The sequence below is a fragment of the Geosmithia morbida genome, assembly GCF_012550715.1.
Source record: "Geosmithia morbida isolate 1262 chromosome Unknown scaffold_2, whole genome shotgun sequence".
In the NCBI taxonomy this organism is placed as follows: Eukaryota; Fungi; Ascomycota; class Sordariomycetes; order Hypocreales; family Bionectriaceae; genus Geosmithia; species Geosmithia morbida.
This window is the reverse complement of record NW_023336189.1, coordinates 1,391,183-1,409,672: the sequence shown is the minus strand read 5'-3', so window position 1 is coordinate 1,409,672 and position 18,490 is coordinate 1,391,183. Positions and strand designations below refer to the sequence as shown.

Sequence of the window (18,490 nt, the reverse complement as noted above, 5' to 3'; positions counted from 1 at the left end):
TCAGCCGGTACCTTCGCTCCACCAAGATCTCGTGTAGCTGCTGATCGGTGCGGAGGAGCTTCTGCTCTCCCGGGGGATGGCATCAATCTACGGGAGGAGATCAGCCTCTGCGATGCGTCGGCGAATGCCTCCCACCGTCGCGGAGAGAGCTCGGGAGGGAGTGGCGGTTGGTGGAAGGAAGCGTGGATTCGAGGCGTGGGTTGGAAGGAACGCCACGGGCTTGGACATCGCCACATCGCGCGATGCCTCGAATCCGCCGCCGTCACCGTCACGTCACCGCTGTGATCACTCTCGTCCGCTCATCACCCATCACTCTCGAACCCTGCTGTACATCGCGTGTACTTGACAAGGTAGTAACGCTACCATGCGGTGGCCGTCTCATCCGACGATATGCCACTCGCTGAATCGCTCTGGCTCAACGCTATGCCCATATTCGTCTCATATACGACTACTAGCTATTTCAAGAACAGAAACGAAACGAAAAGAGAAAGAAAGAAAAAAACACAGAACAACAGAACAGTAAGATGGAAGAAAAAGAAAACGGGGGGAGGGGGGAGCAGAGAAACCCTTTGTCTATACAGATATGAATCATGTTTTCTCTCTCTCTCTCTCTCTCTTTCTTTGGTTGAACCGCCATCCCCAAACAATGCATCAGGAAAACCAGCAAGTGGCTGGATCCCCCAAAGACACACCCACCTACACCTAATGCCACGAAATGTAGAGCATGATACCAGCACCTAGAGCCACGGCAGAGAACTGCACCAGTGTCTTGCGCAGCTCAACAGCCTTGTCTCTTCCCGTCTCGAGCAGCTCCGGGATGACGGCCACGGTGCCGACGTAGAGGAACGTTCCGGCCGTGAAAGGTAGAAGCATATCTCCCCAGGTCTGGATTTTGTATATCAAGTCAGCCATCCGATATATTACAAGGGGAAAGAGAGAGAGGAAGAAGAGAGAGAGGAAGAAGAAGAGGGGGGGAGAAGACTCACCAGGCTCGTCCCCCACAGACCGGCATTCCTCGACATGCCGACGCCGTCACCCCCGTCGACGGCACCAGCACCGCCAAACTCCTGCACGGCGATGCCGATCAGCGTGCCGAGCAGGGCACCGACGGCCGTGACGAACTGCGACCCCATGGCCGCGCGCTTCGAGAAGCCCGACTGCACCAGCAGAGCGAAGTCGCCTACCTCGTGTGGGATCTCGTGGAAGAAGACGGCAACGGTGGTGGTGGCTCCGATGGTGGGCGAGGCGTAGAAGCTGGCCGACATGGCCAGGCCGTCGGTGATGTTGTGCGTGAAGTCGGCGATGAGGTTGAGGTAGCCTCCCAGCTTGACGCTCGTGTTCGGCCCCGCCACCGTCTTCTCCTCCTCCTCCTCCTCCTCCTTGCCCTCGTCGGCGGCGGTCCCCTTCTTCCTGCGCGGCTTGGCCGACTCCTCCTTGTCCACGGCCGTAGAGGTTCCCTCGGGATGAGCGGCGGCAGCTCCGTCGTCGTCGTCGTGGGAATGACCATGTCCGTGGGCGTGATCGTGACCGCCCCCGCCGGTGGCGATGCGCAGCCCCTTGTCCATGGCTACAAACGTCATGAACCCGACCAGTATGCCGAGGCCGAGGACGAGGTTCCTGTTCGGCTCGACCAGAACCAGACGCACGCGGTCCGGCTCGTCCTCCCCCAGGAATATCTCGGGGAGGAGGTGGAACAGCGTGTCGCCCAGCAGGCCCCCCACGGCAAAGGCCACCATGACGCTCAGGGACGAGGGGTCGATGTCCGTCGGGCACAGGGCCAGGAGGAAGTTGGGCGGGCCCGAGATGTACAGCGTCGCCAGGAGGGCGTTGACGGCCGGGGATCCGGGGAAGAGCGCTGCGAAGACGCGCGTGGCCAGGGATGTCGGCTCCGCCGCGAAGTGTGCGCTCTTGCTGTCGTTGAGATCCTGCACAATGCTACATGTCTATCTCTCTGTCAGTTTCTTTCTCTCTCTTCTTTTCCCGTCTTTCTCTCCCCTTTCTTTCTCTTTCTTCTCTTCTTTCTTCTCTTCTTTCTTCTCTTCTTTCTTCTCTTCTTTCTTCTCTTCTTTCTTCTCTTCTTTCTTCTCTTCTTTCTTCTCTTCTTTTTTCTTTCCCCCCCCCCTTTTTTTTTTATGAAATCCCTCGTCTGTTCTCTCTCCCTCTCTCTCTCTCTGTTCTGTCCCCCCCCCCCTTCCTCTGTCTGTCCATCTTTTTTTTTCTTTCATGGTCCCTGCATTTCTTACCTGAAGCTGCTCGTCAATCTCCTCGAGCGAGAGTCCATCGGCGATAGCATGCTTGGTAGCATCCTGCGGAGCGGCATAGCAGACGGTAGCCAGATACAATGCTGCGGCGGCCGCGATGCCAAACCGTCGCATCGTAGGTGCCATTTTGGGGGGGAGGTGGGGTGCGTGTGTGCGTGTGTGTATGTCTTGGCCCTCTAGGTCTGGTCTTTGCTCGGTTTTCTGCTCTATGTCCTGCTTGATCTCCGTATATACATCCCGAATTGAATTGATAACTTTGACCGGATCGTCGAGGCAAGAAGTGCGTGCGGGTTGGTTGGAGAGATGATAAGAAAAAGAGAGAAGAGGACAGCAATCGCCTTCCGACTTCCGCTAGAGTGTGGAGACAGCCCTTTTCTCGTCCCCCAGGGTACCAGGACACGGTACCAGGACACCACCAGAGGGAGAGGGAGAGGGAGGGGGAGTTGGCAAAATAACTCTCTCTCTCTCTCTCGTTTTCTTACCTTCAGGTCTCCACTATTATTAGCGACACAGCACGTAAAATATATATATATATATATATATATATATAAAAAACATATAAATATATGTATATATAATTTCGAAGAAAGCCTTGATAACCTTTGTTCTACCCGCAACCCGCGCCAGGAAGGCTGCGTGATGCCGCCCTCGGTCCTGTCTGATAGATGTCATACTTTTCTTTTTTCTGCCGTGTTCGTTGGCACGAAAGCCGAGCTGTCCCTGTGCTGTGATCCGACGAGGACTGTGTCGAGTTTGACCCGGGCGTGTTAGGCGTCAAGGTCGGCACAATGAGCAAGACTGAGTGCGAGGAATCGGGGGAGCAGCGGGTGGATGAGCTCGAGCAAAATGGGAAGATGTCTAGGTGCAGTCGAATCGTACGACGACATGCTTGCCATGGGAAGGAAGGAGTGGATTATTGTCATTAGGAGTTCAGACTCCGCATGCATGCGTACACAGGGTAGCTTGCAGCATTCGAGATTCAGCATTCCGAGTCACATCAGAGTTCCTTCATACCATATCGGACAGCGCTCTCTGCCCTCTTGAACTTGGAGAGGCTTGGGCATTCGACGACCTCGACAGCAAACCCTCTCTCTCTCTGCTCCGTACTTTGACACCGTATCTCCTCCATGATACCCACTCTCACATATGACTACAATTCCTACCCAGGCGGATTGTACTCCGTACTCCGTCATCCGTACTCTTACCGCAATCACGAAAAGCCTGGTTTGAGATGACATCAGATGACAGATAATCAGACCAAAAAAAAAAGGCCCTTTTTTCCCCCTTTAAAGGAGGGGGGGGAGGGGGGGATTTCAACATTCCCATCGAACGCATCATGACAAAACACTCAGGAAACAATCCATCTCGAACCCATCAGGTATTATATAGTATATTTGCGATAATCCAAACACACGACTGCATCATTCTTTTTTTTCTCAACCTTCTTTTTTTTTTATATAAAAAAAAGAACCCGCAGATAAAAAGAAATAAGATATAAAGAGAAAACACAAATCGTTTCCTCTCTCTTCTATTGAACAGATAAAGAATAAGAATCATACACACATCTCCTCTACTCTCTCCTGTAATTATACTGCATCGCTTATTTACAGGATGCCAACGGCGAGGACTATGGCGACAACAGCGGCGCTGAAGGAGTTGACCTTGCCGGCAATGCTCTCGGGAACGGACGACGAGCCGGAGCCGGAGCCGGAGCCGGAGCCGGAACCAGAGTTGGAAGTGGCACCGGAGCCGGAGCCGCTGCCGCCCGAGGTGACGGTGCCGTTAGACGGCGTCGTGCCGTTGCCGCTGCCGGAACCGCTGACGTAGGTGGGGAAGGGGGCAGGGCTGACGACGCCCGAGCCCCAGGGGGTGGCCTTGCCGACGACGCTGGTCAGGGTGGCAGAGGCGGCGGAGCCGTCGGCCTTCTGGGCAGCAGAGGTGGCGGTCGAGCCGGAGCCGGAGCCGGAGCCGGAGCCGGAGCCAGAGCCAGAGCCAGAGCCGGCGGAGGAAGAGCCGCCGTTCTTGGCGGCGTCGGAGCCGGCAGCCGAGGTGGCCGAGGAGGAGGCGGTGGACGAGGTAGCAGACGTGGACGAGGCCTCCTTGCTGCAGGAGAGGTCGTAGAGGGGCGCGCCCTTCAGGTCGCTGCCGAGGACGCCGAAGCTGGGGCTGGGGGTGGTGGGGACGGCGTCCTGGAGGGTGTACCACCACGTGTTGGTCTGGCCGAAGAGGGGGCAGGCGACGTCGACCCAGTACTGGCGGGCGCCCTTGGTGGAGGCGATGGCCTGTCCGGACTTGTCACCCGAGACCGGCCACCCGGACTCGGTGATCCAGACCTCGCGCTCGCCGGCGACACCCTTGGCCTTGGCGAGGGCGGCGTCGAAGAGGGCCTTGCCGTTGCTGACGCCGTTGGCCTTGGTGTCCTCGAAGTAGGGGTAGGTGTCCATGCCGAGCCAGTCGCAGGCCTCGATGAGGGGCTGGTTGGTGCTGTTGACGTAGGCGTCCCAGGTGTCGACGTGGCCGATGGGGACGTCGCTCAGGCAGGTGCCCTTGACGGCTTCGCGGACCTGCTTGATGTAGCCGACCAGGACGTCGGGGCCGGCGCCGGGGTTCTCGCCGTTCTTCTGACCGGTGGGGGAGTCGCGGTAGAGGTCCTCGGAGCCGACCGAGATGCCGGCGACGAGGCCGTCGAGCTGGCTGCAGTACTGCCCGATGGTGTTCTTGAGGGCCGAGACCTCGTTGCTGAACCTCTCGTCACCGGCCGAGGCCCAGAGACCGAAGAGCAGGCTGGTCTTGGTCTTGATGGCGGCGGGGATGGCCGAGATGGGCTCCGTGCCCTCTTCGCCCTGGATCATGGTGTACAGGCGAGCGCTGTTGAAGGCCTTGTTGGTGCCGGGGAGGTTGAGGGCGGCCTTGAACTCGTCCTCGAAGTTGGACTGGACCTTGACGGTACCGTCACCGTACGAGGCTCCGTAGTTGAAGCCCTGGAAGGCACCAGCGCTGGCCGACGAGACGCCGGCGACGAGGGCCACGATGCTGGAGAGAGAAGGCATTGTTGCTGTTGTTCTTGTCGGTGATGTGTCAAAAAAGAGTGTAGATTTTTTTTTCTTTCTAAAGAAGAGATCGTGTGATAGATAAGAGAACGTCTCTCGTCTTGAAATCCTATACAGTCAAGTAGGAAGATGGAGCGAGGAGACGAGAAATGAAGGGTGGACAGATAGATGAGCGAGTGTATGAAGGAAAAGAAGATGATGAAAAAAAGAGAGACAAGGATTCGGAAGGAATGAAGAGAGAGAAAGGGGAAGAAGGAAAAGAGGGAGGGAGGGAGAGAAGAGAGAGGAAGAGAGAGGTTAGGGCGAAGGGGGAGGAAGGGACGGGGCGAAGTAAATATTCCTAGTACGAGCTACGTACTCTGGGGACTCCCCTCTCCCCCCCCCCCCCCCCCCAAATGTGTCAGTATGTCCCAGTGAAGACATACCGGGCGATAATACGAAGGAGAGACAGGACAGTGCGCGCCTCTGTTTGACCCTGTCTGGCCTGGGCTCTCGGGCACAGCCCAGCCCATGGGATCCGTGCATCCGATCGAGATGGATCCCCTGAGCCACGGGGGTGCGTGCCTGTCGCCGCGTGTCTTGGTCTCTTCTTCCTTCTTCTTCATTTTTTCTTTTTCCGGACAAGTACACGGTACAGGTTTTGTTTTTCCTCCCTGTCCATGTGTGAATTTACTCGTCCGATGCACATGTACGTATGCTGATGATAGGCTGGGGCTCTCACGGAATATCATTATTACCCGGAACCAATCGAACGCGATCCACATGGTCGCGTAGACCAGATGGGAGCAGAAGTGGGTTTTGCTGTTCGAGAGCCGTGGAGAGGTCTGGTCCTTCGACAGGAGCAGGGGAGGAGGGGCGGTTTGGGTGGTCAAGGGACGGTAAAACGGTGAAGACGAGTACGAACATATAATATACATATATATATATATGTATATGTGTATATAATATGGACAGAGAGAGAGAGAGAGAGAGAGAGAGAGAGAGCCCATCAGTATCGATGGCTGCTGCTCAGTTTCTGATCATGTCTGGATACCTCTCTGATCGATCAGAGGACAGCCGAGGAGGACGGATGTATTCATCACGGTACGAAACAGGATCGACTCGTGACTGGTAAAGACCTAGATGATGCATGTATACGAGTATGTATCGTTATACAATTATAATATCGATACTCCGTGCAAGCTATGCCTTTCCGTGCAGATTACTAAGCAGTCCATTGCTGCCCGGTGTTCGTACCTGCGTGACCCTCCCTTCTTCCCCTGTTCCCCCCCACCCCTCCCTGCCCCTGTCGCTCCCATCTGGCACAGCCACTTGGCGCGCTACGATCGGGTTCTTCGGGGTTGATGAGCAGGGGTTTCTCTCTTGTTTTTTCCTCTGTCAGTTTTTAATTATTATTTTTTTTTCATCTCTATGTTCATACTGGTGTGTGGGGGGGGGTTTCTCTTTTTTTTTTTTTTTTTTCTTCTCAAAAGCAAAGCAGAGAGACATCAAACATGCACCGGAAATAACTCTATCAAATCATCTATACGAGATTTCAGGACACGAGCAAAACAAAAAAAAAAGGGATAAACAAACAACAAAAACACATAACCCCCCCCCCACCACCACCACCACCACCACCCTCCAACTTCCTTCCTGCATGGTAATACTAAATATAGACAGACTCTGGCACGGAGTACTCCGAACAGCTCACGAGTACGAGATGCTGCCGGTCATGGTTGACCTACCAATACAGATTACAGATTACTCGTACCCTTCACCGGTGCTCATACCCGATACTCACCACCAATTAATCTGTATATGATGCTATAACAATGCCGCTCTAACTCGGGTCGACAGCATTACGAGTGATCATATCGAAAATACCGGGCCAGCCAGGCTCCCAACTCCCACGTCTCCACGAGTAACCCTTCCTGCCACTCGGCCTCGCCCAATCTCCCTTTCCTCCTCTCTCTCTTGACCTCTTGACCTCTGGAGCAAGGTGGAGGAGGAGGTCCGGTGGAGGAGGGAGGCAAATCAAATGACAGATAGAAATAGATAGAGATGAAAAAAAAAAATGTCTGCTTGGTCGTATTTTCTCATTTCTTCTTCTTCTCCTTCTTTCTTCTAGGTCAGACAAAGAAAAAAAAAAGGGTTGCAGACTTTTCTCTTTTTTTCCCCTTCTTTTTTTTTTTTTGCTTCCTCTCCTTCTCTCTTCCTCTCTTCCATCTATTCTTCTCGAGAGAGTCAGACCCAAGTGAACCAGACTCGTGAGGCGGCATCCCCCGACGCGCACGGCAGGAATGTGGCGTTTAGGTAGACCAGAATCTGACATTGGAATACGGTGGGAGGATATTACCCGATCATGTGTGAGTGACATACGAGTATCGACGAGTGCCGTTACTTACTCCGTAGTACCGCAAGTACCCGTACGAGTTATCGTATAGTGATTACGACGGCTGCTGTTGTTATTAGATTTAATACTTGATACTTCTAGTAAACGCTTGTAAAGGTATTCGTTGGGGGGGGGGGGGGGGGAGAAAAAAAGAAGGAAAGAAGTGTACGAGTACAGGTTACGTTACTCCGTACATATATCATACATGTACGGAGTACCTGTGGAACCCAACGCCGCCGTACGTACTCCTGCCTCCTACACACCCTACACTGAGCCGCCATCAGCCCAACTCACTCTACTCTACTGCATACTATCATTACCTGCAGAGTATTTTTATTTGCAGGTACGGTCCGTACGAGTTACCCGTACGGCTGACCTGTTTGTGTGATTTGCCTGGCCACTCTCCCCCTGACGCCAATTCAAAGCCTAAAGTCCTCGTGTGTGTGTGTCTGTGTGTACTGTGCAGGTACGTACCGGTAAGATGTACCCGTAATTACCTCTTTCCTTCCTCGTTTTCCTTGTTTTCCTTGTTTTTCCTTTTCCGACTTTCGCCTTCTTTCCTATCCCTCCTTCTCCTTTTTTTTTCTTTTGGTCTATTTTTTGCCACTGGTGGGAATGCTATTAATACTATCAGAAGGTAACTGATACATACTCGTACGAGTTTGGTACCCTGTACTCGTATTTTTATTCTGTGTGTGCGTGTGTGTGTGCGCGTGTGTGCGTGTGTGTTTATTTATTCAACGCTGGGCTATTCTTGGAAGCGTGTGTACGCCTGCTTCTTTTCTTCTCTAACCCTGTACCTTAAAATCTCCAACCAAGCTTTTCCCACATGAAGACCTTCGACACTGCACTTCTCTCTGTACAGACTATTCCGTCTACACCTACTTGATACATCATCCCCGTACTCTTCATGCCCGCCATTTACGTCTCATCATGGCCTGCATCATTTCGCTCCAATCATCCTCGACTCCTCGGAACGCACAGGAACAAGAGCACACTCCAGAGACTAGTAGCTGGCTCTAGTAGCTTTGCTCCAGTGGCTTCTCGCTATACATATCCTGTCTATCGTGATGGCATGTGCGAGACTTGCTTGATGTTTTCTATACAGGTAATGATGATACATCGACGTAGCAATCAGCCATGTCACCTTGTCATGAGTCGATACAGAGTACAGAGGGTATAATACTTTCATCCATCGTATGCTCCATACATGAATACCAATAAGAGCCAGAGCCAGAGCCCAAGCCAAGAACAAGAAGCAAACCATACCTCATTGGAGGTAAAATAGAGACAAAAATACACACGATGCTCCGCAAAGACAGTAACAGCAGCTAAAAAGAAAAGAGAGAGAAGAGGATGGAAACAAGAGGAAAAAAAACCGCTCATACATGCTCTATATTCTGCAGAGGGACATATCCCTCATCCTTGGGAGCACCGACGCGACCGGTGAATCTGCCCACAGCATCACGCACCCACTCGACAACCAGGTTGACGGCGCCGGTAGCACCTCCGCTCTCGCGGCGGGGTGCACCGGCCCTGCCCTTCGAGGCCTCCATCTCGTCGTCCATCCAGGCTGGACGCCTCCATGTCTTGAGGAGCAGGCTGCTCACCACGACGCTGACGCTGCTGCACGCCATGGCGAAACCCGCCAGCATAGGGTGCATGTGGACCCCCAGCGGAAGGAAGAAGCCCATGGCGATCGGGAGGCCGAGGGCGTTGTACATGCATGCCCAGCCCAGGTTGAGCTTGATGCGCCGGAAGATGGTGCGCGTCAGGTGCAGCGCCGCCGCCACGTCCATGAGCTCCGTGGGCCGCATGAGCACCACGTCCGCTGCCTCCATGGCCACGTCTGTCCCCGACGCCATGGCCATGCCGACGTCGGCCGTTGCCAGGCCGGGCGAGTCGTTGATGCCGTCACCTACCATGGCCACCACCTCGCCCCTGGCCTGGAGCTCAAGGATGATGCCCTGCTTCTGGTCCGGCGTCACCCCGGCGTGCACGCACTCGGCCGGGATGCCGATCGCCGCCGCCACGCGTAGGGCGGCGCCGCGCTCGTCGCCCGTCACCAGCGCCGTCTTGATGCCCATGCGCTCCAGCACCGACATGGTCGCTGCCGCGCTCTCCTTGATGGTGTCGGCGAGGCCGAGGTGGCCGGCATACACGCCGTCGATGGCCACATAGATGGTCGTCATGCCGCTGTTGACCAGCTTGTCTTTCTTGCTGTCGCCGTCGCCGTCGCCGGCACTGCCGTCCGAGACGTCCGAGAGGGCATCGACCGACGGCACCTCGATACCCTGGCTGCGCAGCAGTCGCGCGTTGCCGGCTAGCACCTTGTATCGCCTGCGCTCGCCGCCGCCGCCGCTCCTCGACGCCGCCGACGCAGAGGAGGGGGGCTCCACCTCGGCGTCGATACCACGACCGACGGCGGCCTGGAACTCGCCGACGCTGCCGCCCAGCGTGCCAGTCTCTGCGTCGACGTCGAGCTCTTCCTTGGCCGCGGCCAGGACCGCCCTGCCGACCGGGTGCTCGCTGCCCATCTCGGCCAGGCCGACAATGTTCCACCAGAGCCGCCTGCGCCACTCGGCCCCTTTCCAGCCGGGCTCCAGGCCAACGCGGGCCACCTTCATCTTTCCGTAGGTGATGGTGCCCGTCTTGTCGAGCACCACCTGCGTGACCTTGGTGGTGCGCTCCAGCGCGGCGCCGCCCTTGATCAGGATTCCCTGCTCGGCCCCGACGCCGGTGCCCACCATGACGGCCGTGGGCGTGGCCAGGCCCAGGGCGCACGGGCAGGCGAACACGATGACCGAGATACACAGCTTGACGCACACCATGATCTTACCACCGCCCTCCTCCGAGGTGAAGACCTTGGGCGGGTTCGGCAGCACGTGGCTCAGCACCATCCAGCACAGAAACGTCGCCAGTCCCAAGCCCAGGATCACGGGGACGAAGTAGCCAGCCAGCGTGTCGGCCAAGGCTTGGATCGGCGCACGCGTAGTCTGAGCGTCCTGCACGAGCCGCACAATCTGGCTGAGCTGCGTGTCGCGGCCCGCACGTGTTACCCGGAAGTCTACACGTCCGTCGCCGTTGACGGTGCCTCCTATCACGCTTGAGCCGACGCGCTTCTGCACCGGCATGGCCTCACCCGTCACCATGCTCTCGTCCACGTACGTCTGGCCGCGCAGAAGCGTGCCGTCGGCCGGGATCTTGTCGCCAGGCTTGATCACGACAATGTCGCCGACCTGCAGTAGCTCCGTAGGCACAGTCTTTTCCTCGTAGGCAGACGACGAAGATGACGAGGAAGCACCTTGCTTGCCGTCCCCGTCACCACGGCCTGAGGCATAAGCCTCAGCCGCCTTCTCGGCCGCGATCGGATCGGCGTAGATGGTGGCCATGGAAGGAGCCAGGGACATGAGGCGCGACAGCGCTTTGGAGGTCTGGCCCTTGGCCGAGTTCTCGAGATAGCGACCGAGAGAAATAAAGGTGATGAGCATGGTGCTCGTGTCAAAGATGGTGTGGGGCCGGGCGTGGGGAGGGATGAGCACCGCCACGACCATGACGAGAACGCTGAAGAAGAAGGCGCACGAGGTGCCGAGGATGACGAGCACGTCCATGGTGGGCGAGCGGTGCTTGATGGATTTGTAGGCCGAAACGTAGAAGCGCCTGCCGATGCCAAACTGGACGGGCAGGGCGAGGACGAGACAGGCGACGTCGCCGACAAAGAGGCCGGGAATCAGCTCGAATCTGCCAAAGTCGAGGGCGGGGATACACATGGGTAGGATCATGCCGATGACGAAGACGGGGATGGCAAAGGCCAAGCTGGTCCGGAAGGCGAGGCGCCACTCGTTGATCTCGCGCGTCTTGGCCAGCGACTGCAGCTGAGCGTTGTTGTCCTGGCTGTCAGCCACGAGGGCATTGAGCCCCTGGGCCTCGACCGTCTCGACAATGACGCGCAGGCCGGTGACACGGGGATCGTGCTTCACCGTCAGCCGGTCCGTAGCTAGGCTGATGGAGGCGGAGCTGACGCCGGGCAGGCTGTTCAGCGAGTCCTCGACGGCCGACGCCATGGCCGCATCAGAGCACCCGTAGATCTTGAGCTGGGCCGTCGTCGCCGCCTCGGCTGATGCGCTGCCGGCGGATTGCGCCGCCTCGAACTGTGTAGACAGGACGGTGGCGTCGAAGCCACGATCGTCAATCGTCTCGGCAATCTGCTCGGGAGAAAGCTTTGTCACGTCGTGGGTGATGACGGCGCGCTCCGCCAGCAGGCTGATGTTGAACTTGAGGACGCCGTCGAGGCCCTTGAAGCCGCTCTCGACGGCAGAGGTACACGCGCCGCACGTCATACCCTCGATGGCGACTGTCGTGTTGGCAATGTTGCTCGAGGGAGCGGCTTCGGCCTTGTTCGTCGGGGAAGCAGCCGCGGTCGGGCTACTGTCGACAATCTCGGCGCCGAAGCCGCGGTCTTCGATGGTCTCGGCGATCTGGGCAGCCGTGAGCAGGTCTGGGTCGTGTTCGATGACGACACGCTCGGACAGGAGGGAAATGCTGAAGGTCTTGACGCCGGGGATTCCCTTGAAGCCGCTCTCGACGGCCGAGGTGCACGCGCCGCAAGTCATTCCCTCGACGGCGATGGTGGTGGTGACGGTGTCCTCGTTGTGGCCCTCGTCGGCGGTCGTAGTGGTCGGCATGTCTGTCGAGAGGACGGTTGCGTCGAAACCGCGGTCTTCGATAATGTCTCGAATCTCTCCTGGCGATATTGTGTCGGGATTGTGTATGATGACTGCTCTCTCTAAGATGAGATTGACAGACACGCTGCTGACGCCCTCGACGGCCTTGAAGCCAGCTTCAACGGCCGAGGTACACGCTCCACATCTATAGGGTTGGAAATTAGAAAAGTTCAGCTCATGCACGATCATCATCGACAGAGGCGTGTTCGCAATAGTGCACATCACTCACGTCATGCCTTCGACACGCAGAATCGTGGTAGCCAGATGTACGCCCCTGCTAGCGGACGACATGGTGGCAGCCACCATGGTGTATTAATCTCTCTTCTTCTCCTTTCTTATTTCTCCTCTGTGACGCCTTTGACTATACTGGACTGGACCGTCCTTTTTTTCTTCTCTTCTTTCCTTTTTCTTTCCTCTTTCTTGGGGTGTCGGGGCCGCTCCCTCTTACGGAGCAGTCTATCGCATGTTGCAGAGGACGCAGACTCTCGGAGATGATCGGCGCTGTAGTGGTGGCCGAGTAATAACTTATAAGAGCTAAAAGTGGCGAGGGCGCGCTACTTAAATACCGAGGGGACAGAGAGGGACGGAGGGAGACTGCAAGCGAACCGGCGTCTGCAGTCGATATTATGTATGAAGAAAGGTCAGAGGCGGAAGGAGGTAGGATATGAGGTAAAAAAGGGAAAAGGGAAAAGGGAAAAGGGAAAAGGGAAGAGCCAAAAGAGAGAGGTGGGTGGGTGTGGGGGGGGTGGAAGAGAGGGTTCTTGGCGAGGATTATTATGGAAGAATCAGGCGGGCGGCTGACAAAAGCAAGGTGTGTCACGTCGGTGCTTGCGCAGGTGGGAGGCTCGGTCAAGCAGAGGAGCGAGACCATCTCCAATCAATTTGTAAACGGCAACCACGGAAGCTATTGCTCCTTCCCGGACCGTCCAGGTGTCAATTACGTCTCCGTATATTACTCCGTACAGTATCACAGCACGTCTTAGGCCTGGGAGATGGATTGCCAAGTCCCATAAGGCCACTGCTCGAGGATTATCACCTACGACATAATGTATTATTGCTAGTAGTCGTCATCCAGCGTCGTAACGCCGGGCACTTTGCCTCGCTCTTTCCCCCCATCCTCTTCCCTATATGCTGCGCAGCAATAATAGCACAGACAGTAGTAGTATGGAATATTGGTGTAGTTATTACTACCCCGTTATCGCCTAGATGCCCCTCAATGGCAGCCCTTACAGTGGACATTGGACCAAACACGGAGCGCTGGCGCACCCCCTCACAGCCCCTCTACTTTCCACCGGGCCACCTGGCGCCCCCTGTTCTCCTCAGCTACGGTATAATACCCGAATCCTACGGGCTACATATACAGGCCTACAAGGCTACATCAGGACAATTAATGCTCGTCTCTGTCGCACTGCGGAGCGTCCCACCGTTTGCTCCCCCTCGTCTTGAAGCATCTGCCGTTTCAAACACCCGTCGGGAGCTCATTCTAGACTTCCCTAACCAATCCGAGTACTTGTCGACGAACTGTAGCATCTGCGATTCATAGTAAACATGACACTGTCGCGAATTCATTGCCATCACTTGCACCTGGCTAATTTCCGGGTTACCTGTCCATGTGCTGCTTGCCGTTCTACCTGGAAGGGGGGGGTGGGGGGGGCTCTCGGCGGTTCGCTTTGCGGTTGAAACCAAAAGTGGCATCTAATAACGTCGACTTTCGGTATTAGCATCAATCATTATTGCTACTCCGTACATGTACACTCTTGTTTGAGCCTCATTTCTCGTACTGGGAGCGACCTGGTATCGCCACCGGCACCTGTGGTAGTAAAGTTTCAATATTATCATCAGCACTCGTCGAGTATACCGATGGGATGCATTAAAATAGCATATAATACGCCAGACCACACAATATTGGCGCCCCGTATCGAATATTCGCACTATCAGGCTGACGACGCCTCATGCAGCCACGTGCCGTACAGTGATCATGGCTCTGTCTTGCTCTACGAGTACTCATACGCCGCATCTATCTTTATGCCCGTATACTGCTACTAATCATGCGGCGTATATGCGAGCGAATCTCCATGACCGACAACAGTTCTGGTGGTCAGCTGCCTAACGTCGCCGGTCGGTCCGAGCTCGGTTGGATGACTGAGATGAGAATATCTGGCTGATCTGAGCAATCGCATGAAGGATACAGCGTTGATAGCAACATTGGCTACGAACGCATGTTCCTCAATCCCATCCTGACCAGGGCAAGATGCAAGCCACAGCATCCAACGCCGAGCAGCTCATGCGCCTCACTAGCCACCATGTCCATGGGCAGTATAGACCGTGAATGCCGTCACTTCGAAGTCAGACATTCGCAGATTATGTAAAGGGAATCTCGGACATCCGTATGCCATCCAGGCACTTCTCATACCGTCATGCACATCCATATAACCAGTTCGGGAGGTTTCTGTAGTAGTCGGCCATCGGCATTGTCAATACCAGATGACGCCCCTCCACCAACAGCCCCGCGACGCCACACCTGGAATTGACTTCACACCTCACTTCTACACACCCACAACCAGCGCCCAAGTGATCCATCATCATCCCCTCCTCCTCCCAACCCGTTATCGACATCAGAAACGACAGAGATCATCACATCGGCATATACCAATCCCGACAACCAAACTCCTTGATTGCCACCCCGTGACTTGTTACGAGTTCTGCTCTCTCTCTCCCCCCTCCCCAAAACCCACGTGCCAGGCCGAAGGGGTCCCTCCCCACCATGGAGCAGACCAAGGCTCTCAACGCCCTAGAGGTATGACCGCCACCTCCCCACCTCCTCTCTTCCCTCCCATCACTGTTGCTCCTCTAATGACATTGAACACGCTAGCCGTTCCTGATCCTCTCGAAATCCGCCACGTCCCCACGCGCCGCCGTCGACCTGGTGCGCCAAGCGACGTCGGCCCCCAACACCTTCATATTCGCCGAGCTCCTCCAGACGCCACCGGTAGCATCCCTGGCGTCCTCGACGGAGGCGGACCACCGCTCCCACCATGCCCTCCTCCGTATTTTTTCCCACGGCACCTACGCCGACTACATAGCCGGGCGCGATGGCGGCGATGGCGGCGACGGCCTGCCCGAGCTGTCCGACACCCAGGCCCTGAAGTTACGGCAGCTCTCTGTCCTCTCGCTGGCCCGCGACCGCGATAACCTCTCGTACGCCTCCCTCCAGGAGAAGCTCGGCCTCTCATCCGCCCGGCAGGTGGAAGACCTGGTTGTGACGGCCGTGTACGCTGGTCTCGTGTCCGCCACACTCGACCCGGCCCGCCAGGCCGTGCAGGTGACGGGCGTGGCGCCGCTGCGTGACCTCGCCCCGGGGGCCGTGCCCTACATGGTCCGCGCCCTCGGGGTCTGGTCCGCCCGTTGCGAGTCCACCCTCCAGGACCTGGACGGGCAGATCGCCGCCATCAAGGCCGACGCCCGGGCGCGCAAGGCCGAGAAGCGCAAGGCCGACGACCGTTTCGCTAGGGCCAAGGCCGATGCGTACCAGGCCGAATCCTCGGGCCGCCTCGACGTCGCTGCCGCCAAGCGCGACATGATGAATAACAGCCGCAAGTGGGCTGCTAGGCGGGCGCAGCAGGTCCAGACCGCTTCGGGAGAGGTCATGGACCTCGATGATCCCATCTCTGCGGAGGGCCGTGGGAACAAGCGCAAGATGTGAATGATTTCTTTCAACCTGGGCCCAAATGGTTTTGCAAACACTATTACTACGCACAAAGGGAGGGCAAGTTGGGGGGATGAGCGATACAAGAGTCGAGCATTATTACACATTTGCTCTCAAGTTACATGATTTGATGACACGGAACAAGAACGAAGATAATCAAGGGGGAAGCTGTTGAAAAACAAATGACAGGTGCTTTTTTTGTTCTTTACTTTGCTACCGGATATTCCCTCCATTCTAACTACCAAGGAGGGGGGCAAGATGGGATATATCACAGCCAAGAAAACGGGGATATTACAACAAGGAAAAATAAGAAAAAAAAGGGGCGGGGGGTAGTAGGGAAAAAAGAAGAAGACCGCAAACTCCGCAACGCATCGCAAAGTCTCCTTTAGAGGAGAGAGAGTTTTAAGCAAGGTAGAAAGAAATGAAATGCAAATAAGTGTATCCCGACGCCAAGTAACTGGTCCCTCGGCCTTGAACAGACAAAAATGGTATGGCACTGAAATATATGAAAAGAACAATGAAGGAAAAAGAGCCAGCTAGTCAAATATGTCCCCACGTATAAACGCAAATGGGAATAGAACAAACACACAAGAAAGTGTCCATCAACAGATGGAAAAAGAAAAAAAAAGGTACACCACACGGGAGAGGCAAAGATATTGAAGAAAGAAAGAGGGAAAAAAATCATCAATGGTCATAACGGGCCACGGCGCCCAGCATCCATGTGTCCCGGAAGGGTAAAAAAGTCGCAGAAAAATGAGACGTTCTAGAGTCTCTTGCCGGGCACGAGGATAAATAGGATGCACAGGGCAGCGTCGATGAGCAGTGTCACGGCGAGGACTGTCAAGGACCGTTTGGCGATGAGGGAGCGGACGTAAGGCTCCCTGATGCGGGAGAAGTTGAAGGGTGTATACTCGCTGTAGCCGACGAGGGCCAGGATGGGATCGAGAGAGTACTGATACGAGGCGAGGAAGTAGACGCCCACGGTGAACGGAAGAACGAGCTATGCCATTTTGTTAGTGGTGGGTAAGACACGGTGGGTGAACGATTGTACAGATGAACAAAGGGTAAATAAACAAAAGGACAAGAGAAAAAAAATCAACTTACCCAGCATCTCGTCTCGCGAGACTTGTTGAGAAAGATGAGGGTAAAAGCAGTCCAAAAGGCACCAAACATGGCCAGCAGACCGAGGATGAGACGCATGATGAGCGTAGGCGGGATGAGGTTACCCAGGGCCTTCATCCTGAGGAAGCCGGGGAAGGCGTCCCGCTCCATGGCCTGAAAGACGTAGTCCTTTGCGACGTCAAAGACCTCGGGGTCGTCTCTGCCCATCTCCTCGATGGCCATGGTGACGTCGTTGGTGACGGATCCGGGGAGTGTGATTTCGCGCTCGGCGCCGGGGAGGAGGAAGGTGTACAGGATCTTCTCGGCCGAGGCCTTGATGTCCTGCCGCAGTACGGTGTGGCCCGGCGAGTTGGACTCGGTTGTGATGTCGCGAGGGGTGCTGAACTGCGGGCTGGGCTTCATGGGGACGGACCCCGTGCCGGTGCCGGTTCCAGTGCCGGTGCCCCCGGCCTGGTCCGACGACTCGGCCGCCTCCTCCCGCAGAAAGGCGGACATCTGGGCGTCCTGGTCCTTCTCCTTCTCGGTCGCGTACATTGACGGCCCGGCCGCCCGTTCCCCCAGATCCCCCATGCTCTCCAAGATCATGGACGACCGCTTCGAGCTCACCCTGTCCATCTCGGGCGTGTCAAAAATGACGGACCGTCGGAGCTCACGGACATAGTGTCGACATAGCGACATGTGCTGGGCAACATCTAGCCTGTTCCCCCCCTCTCGTCGGTTAGCCGGGAAAACTCTCTCTCTCCCAATTGCCAAACTTCAGTCCCAAGAAAAACATGGAATCGATGATGTCACGAACCAGAAATCAAGATAGTCGACTGAACGCTGCTGATCGCGCATGTATATGTAAAATGAAAACAGGTCCACGGGGGGCAGTGTGCGACGGCTGAGCACCTCGAACAGGGTCGGCAGTCGATTCCTCATCAGGTCGGGTTGAGGCGATGGCGTCGTCGCCATGGTCTGGAGTTGCTGTTGCTGGTCCGCCATTGTCGTCGTCGTCGTCGTCGTCGTTCTCCCTCGATATAAAAACCCACAAATCGTTCGGATTTGTCGCGTCTCCTCGAGAAAGAGAGAAGAGATTGCCGGGACACTCTCCCAGCGTCCTTCTTTTTCCTTCTGCTTCGTCGAGATCGCAGTTATTCCAGCTTGTTTAGCTCGTACTTGCAGTAGTCGCGATAGATTGGCGTCTTTTGGAGACCCAGCTCCCAGTCTTTTTCTCTTGCCCTTTTGGAACAAGGGGAGAGGGGTCAGATAAT

At 55.9% G+C, this 18,490-nt stretch overlaps 5 protein-coding genes across 5 annotated transcripts; 1 reads left to right on the top strand and 4 right to left on the bottom strand.

Annotated features, from left to right (window-relative positions):
* Positions 1-702: 702 nt before the first annotated feature.
* Positions 703-2,387, bottom strand: GMORB2_4065 (solute carrier family 39 (zinc transporter), member 7; the record flags this gene model as incomplete). Its single annotated transcript, XM_035466041.1, has 3 exons — positions 703-885; positions 987-1,943; positions 2,244-2,387. 3 exons carry the CDS (start codon positions 2,385-2,387, stop codon positions 703-705), a joined length of 1,284 nt encoding a protein of 427 aa, XP_035323878.1.
* Positions 2,388-3,865: 1,478 nt separating this feature from the next.
* GMORB2_4064 (glucan endo-1,3-beta-D-glucosidase) lies at positions 3,866-5,311 on the bottom strand (the record flags this gene model as incomplete). The annotated part of the gene is made up of 1 exon (XM_035466040.1): positions 3,866-5,311. The coding sequence occupies one exon, from the start codon at positions 5,309-5,311 to the stop codon at positions 3,866-3,868; it is 1,446 nt and encodes a 481-aa protein (XP_035323877.1).
* Positions 5,312-9,067: 3,756 nt separating this feature from the next.
* GMORB2_4063 (uncharacterized protein) lies at positions 9,068-12,700 on the bottom strand (the record flags this gene model as incomplete). The annotated part of the gene is made up of 2 exons (XM_035466039.1): positions 9,068-12,554; positions 12,639-12,700. 2 exons carry the CDS (start codon positions 12,698-12,700, stop codon positions 9,068-9,070), a joined length of 3,549 nt encoding a protein of 1,182 aa, XP_035323876.1.
* A 2,473-nt stretch (positions 12,701-15,173) lies between these two features.
* GMORB2_4062 (COP9 signalosome complex subunit 7) lies at positions 15,174-16,112 on the top strand (the record flags this gene model as incomplete). The annotated part of the gene is made up of 2 exons (XM_035466038.1): positions 15,174-15,206; positions 15,282-16,112. The coding sequence occupies 2 exons, from the start codon at positions 15,174-15,176 to the stop codon at positions 16,110-16,112; spliced, it is 864 nt and encodes a 287-aa protein (XP_035323875.1).
* A 766-nt stretch (positions 16,113-16,878) lies between these two features.
* GMORB2_4061 (RGS protein) lies at positions 16,879-18,221 on the bottom strand (the record flags this gene model as incomplete). Its single annotated transcript, XM_035466037.1, has 3 exons — positions 16,879-17,115; positions 17,220-17,934; positions 18,034-18,221. 3 exons carry the CDS (start codon positions 18,219-18,221, stop codon positions 16,879-16,881), a joined length of 1,140 nt encoding a protein of 379 aa, XP_035323874.1.
* Positions 18,222-18,490: the final 269 nt, after the last annotated feature.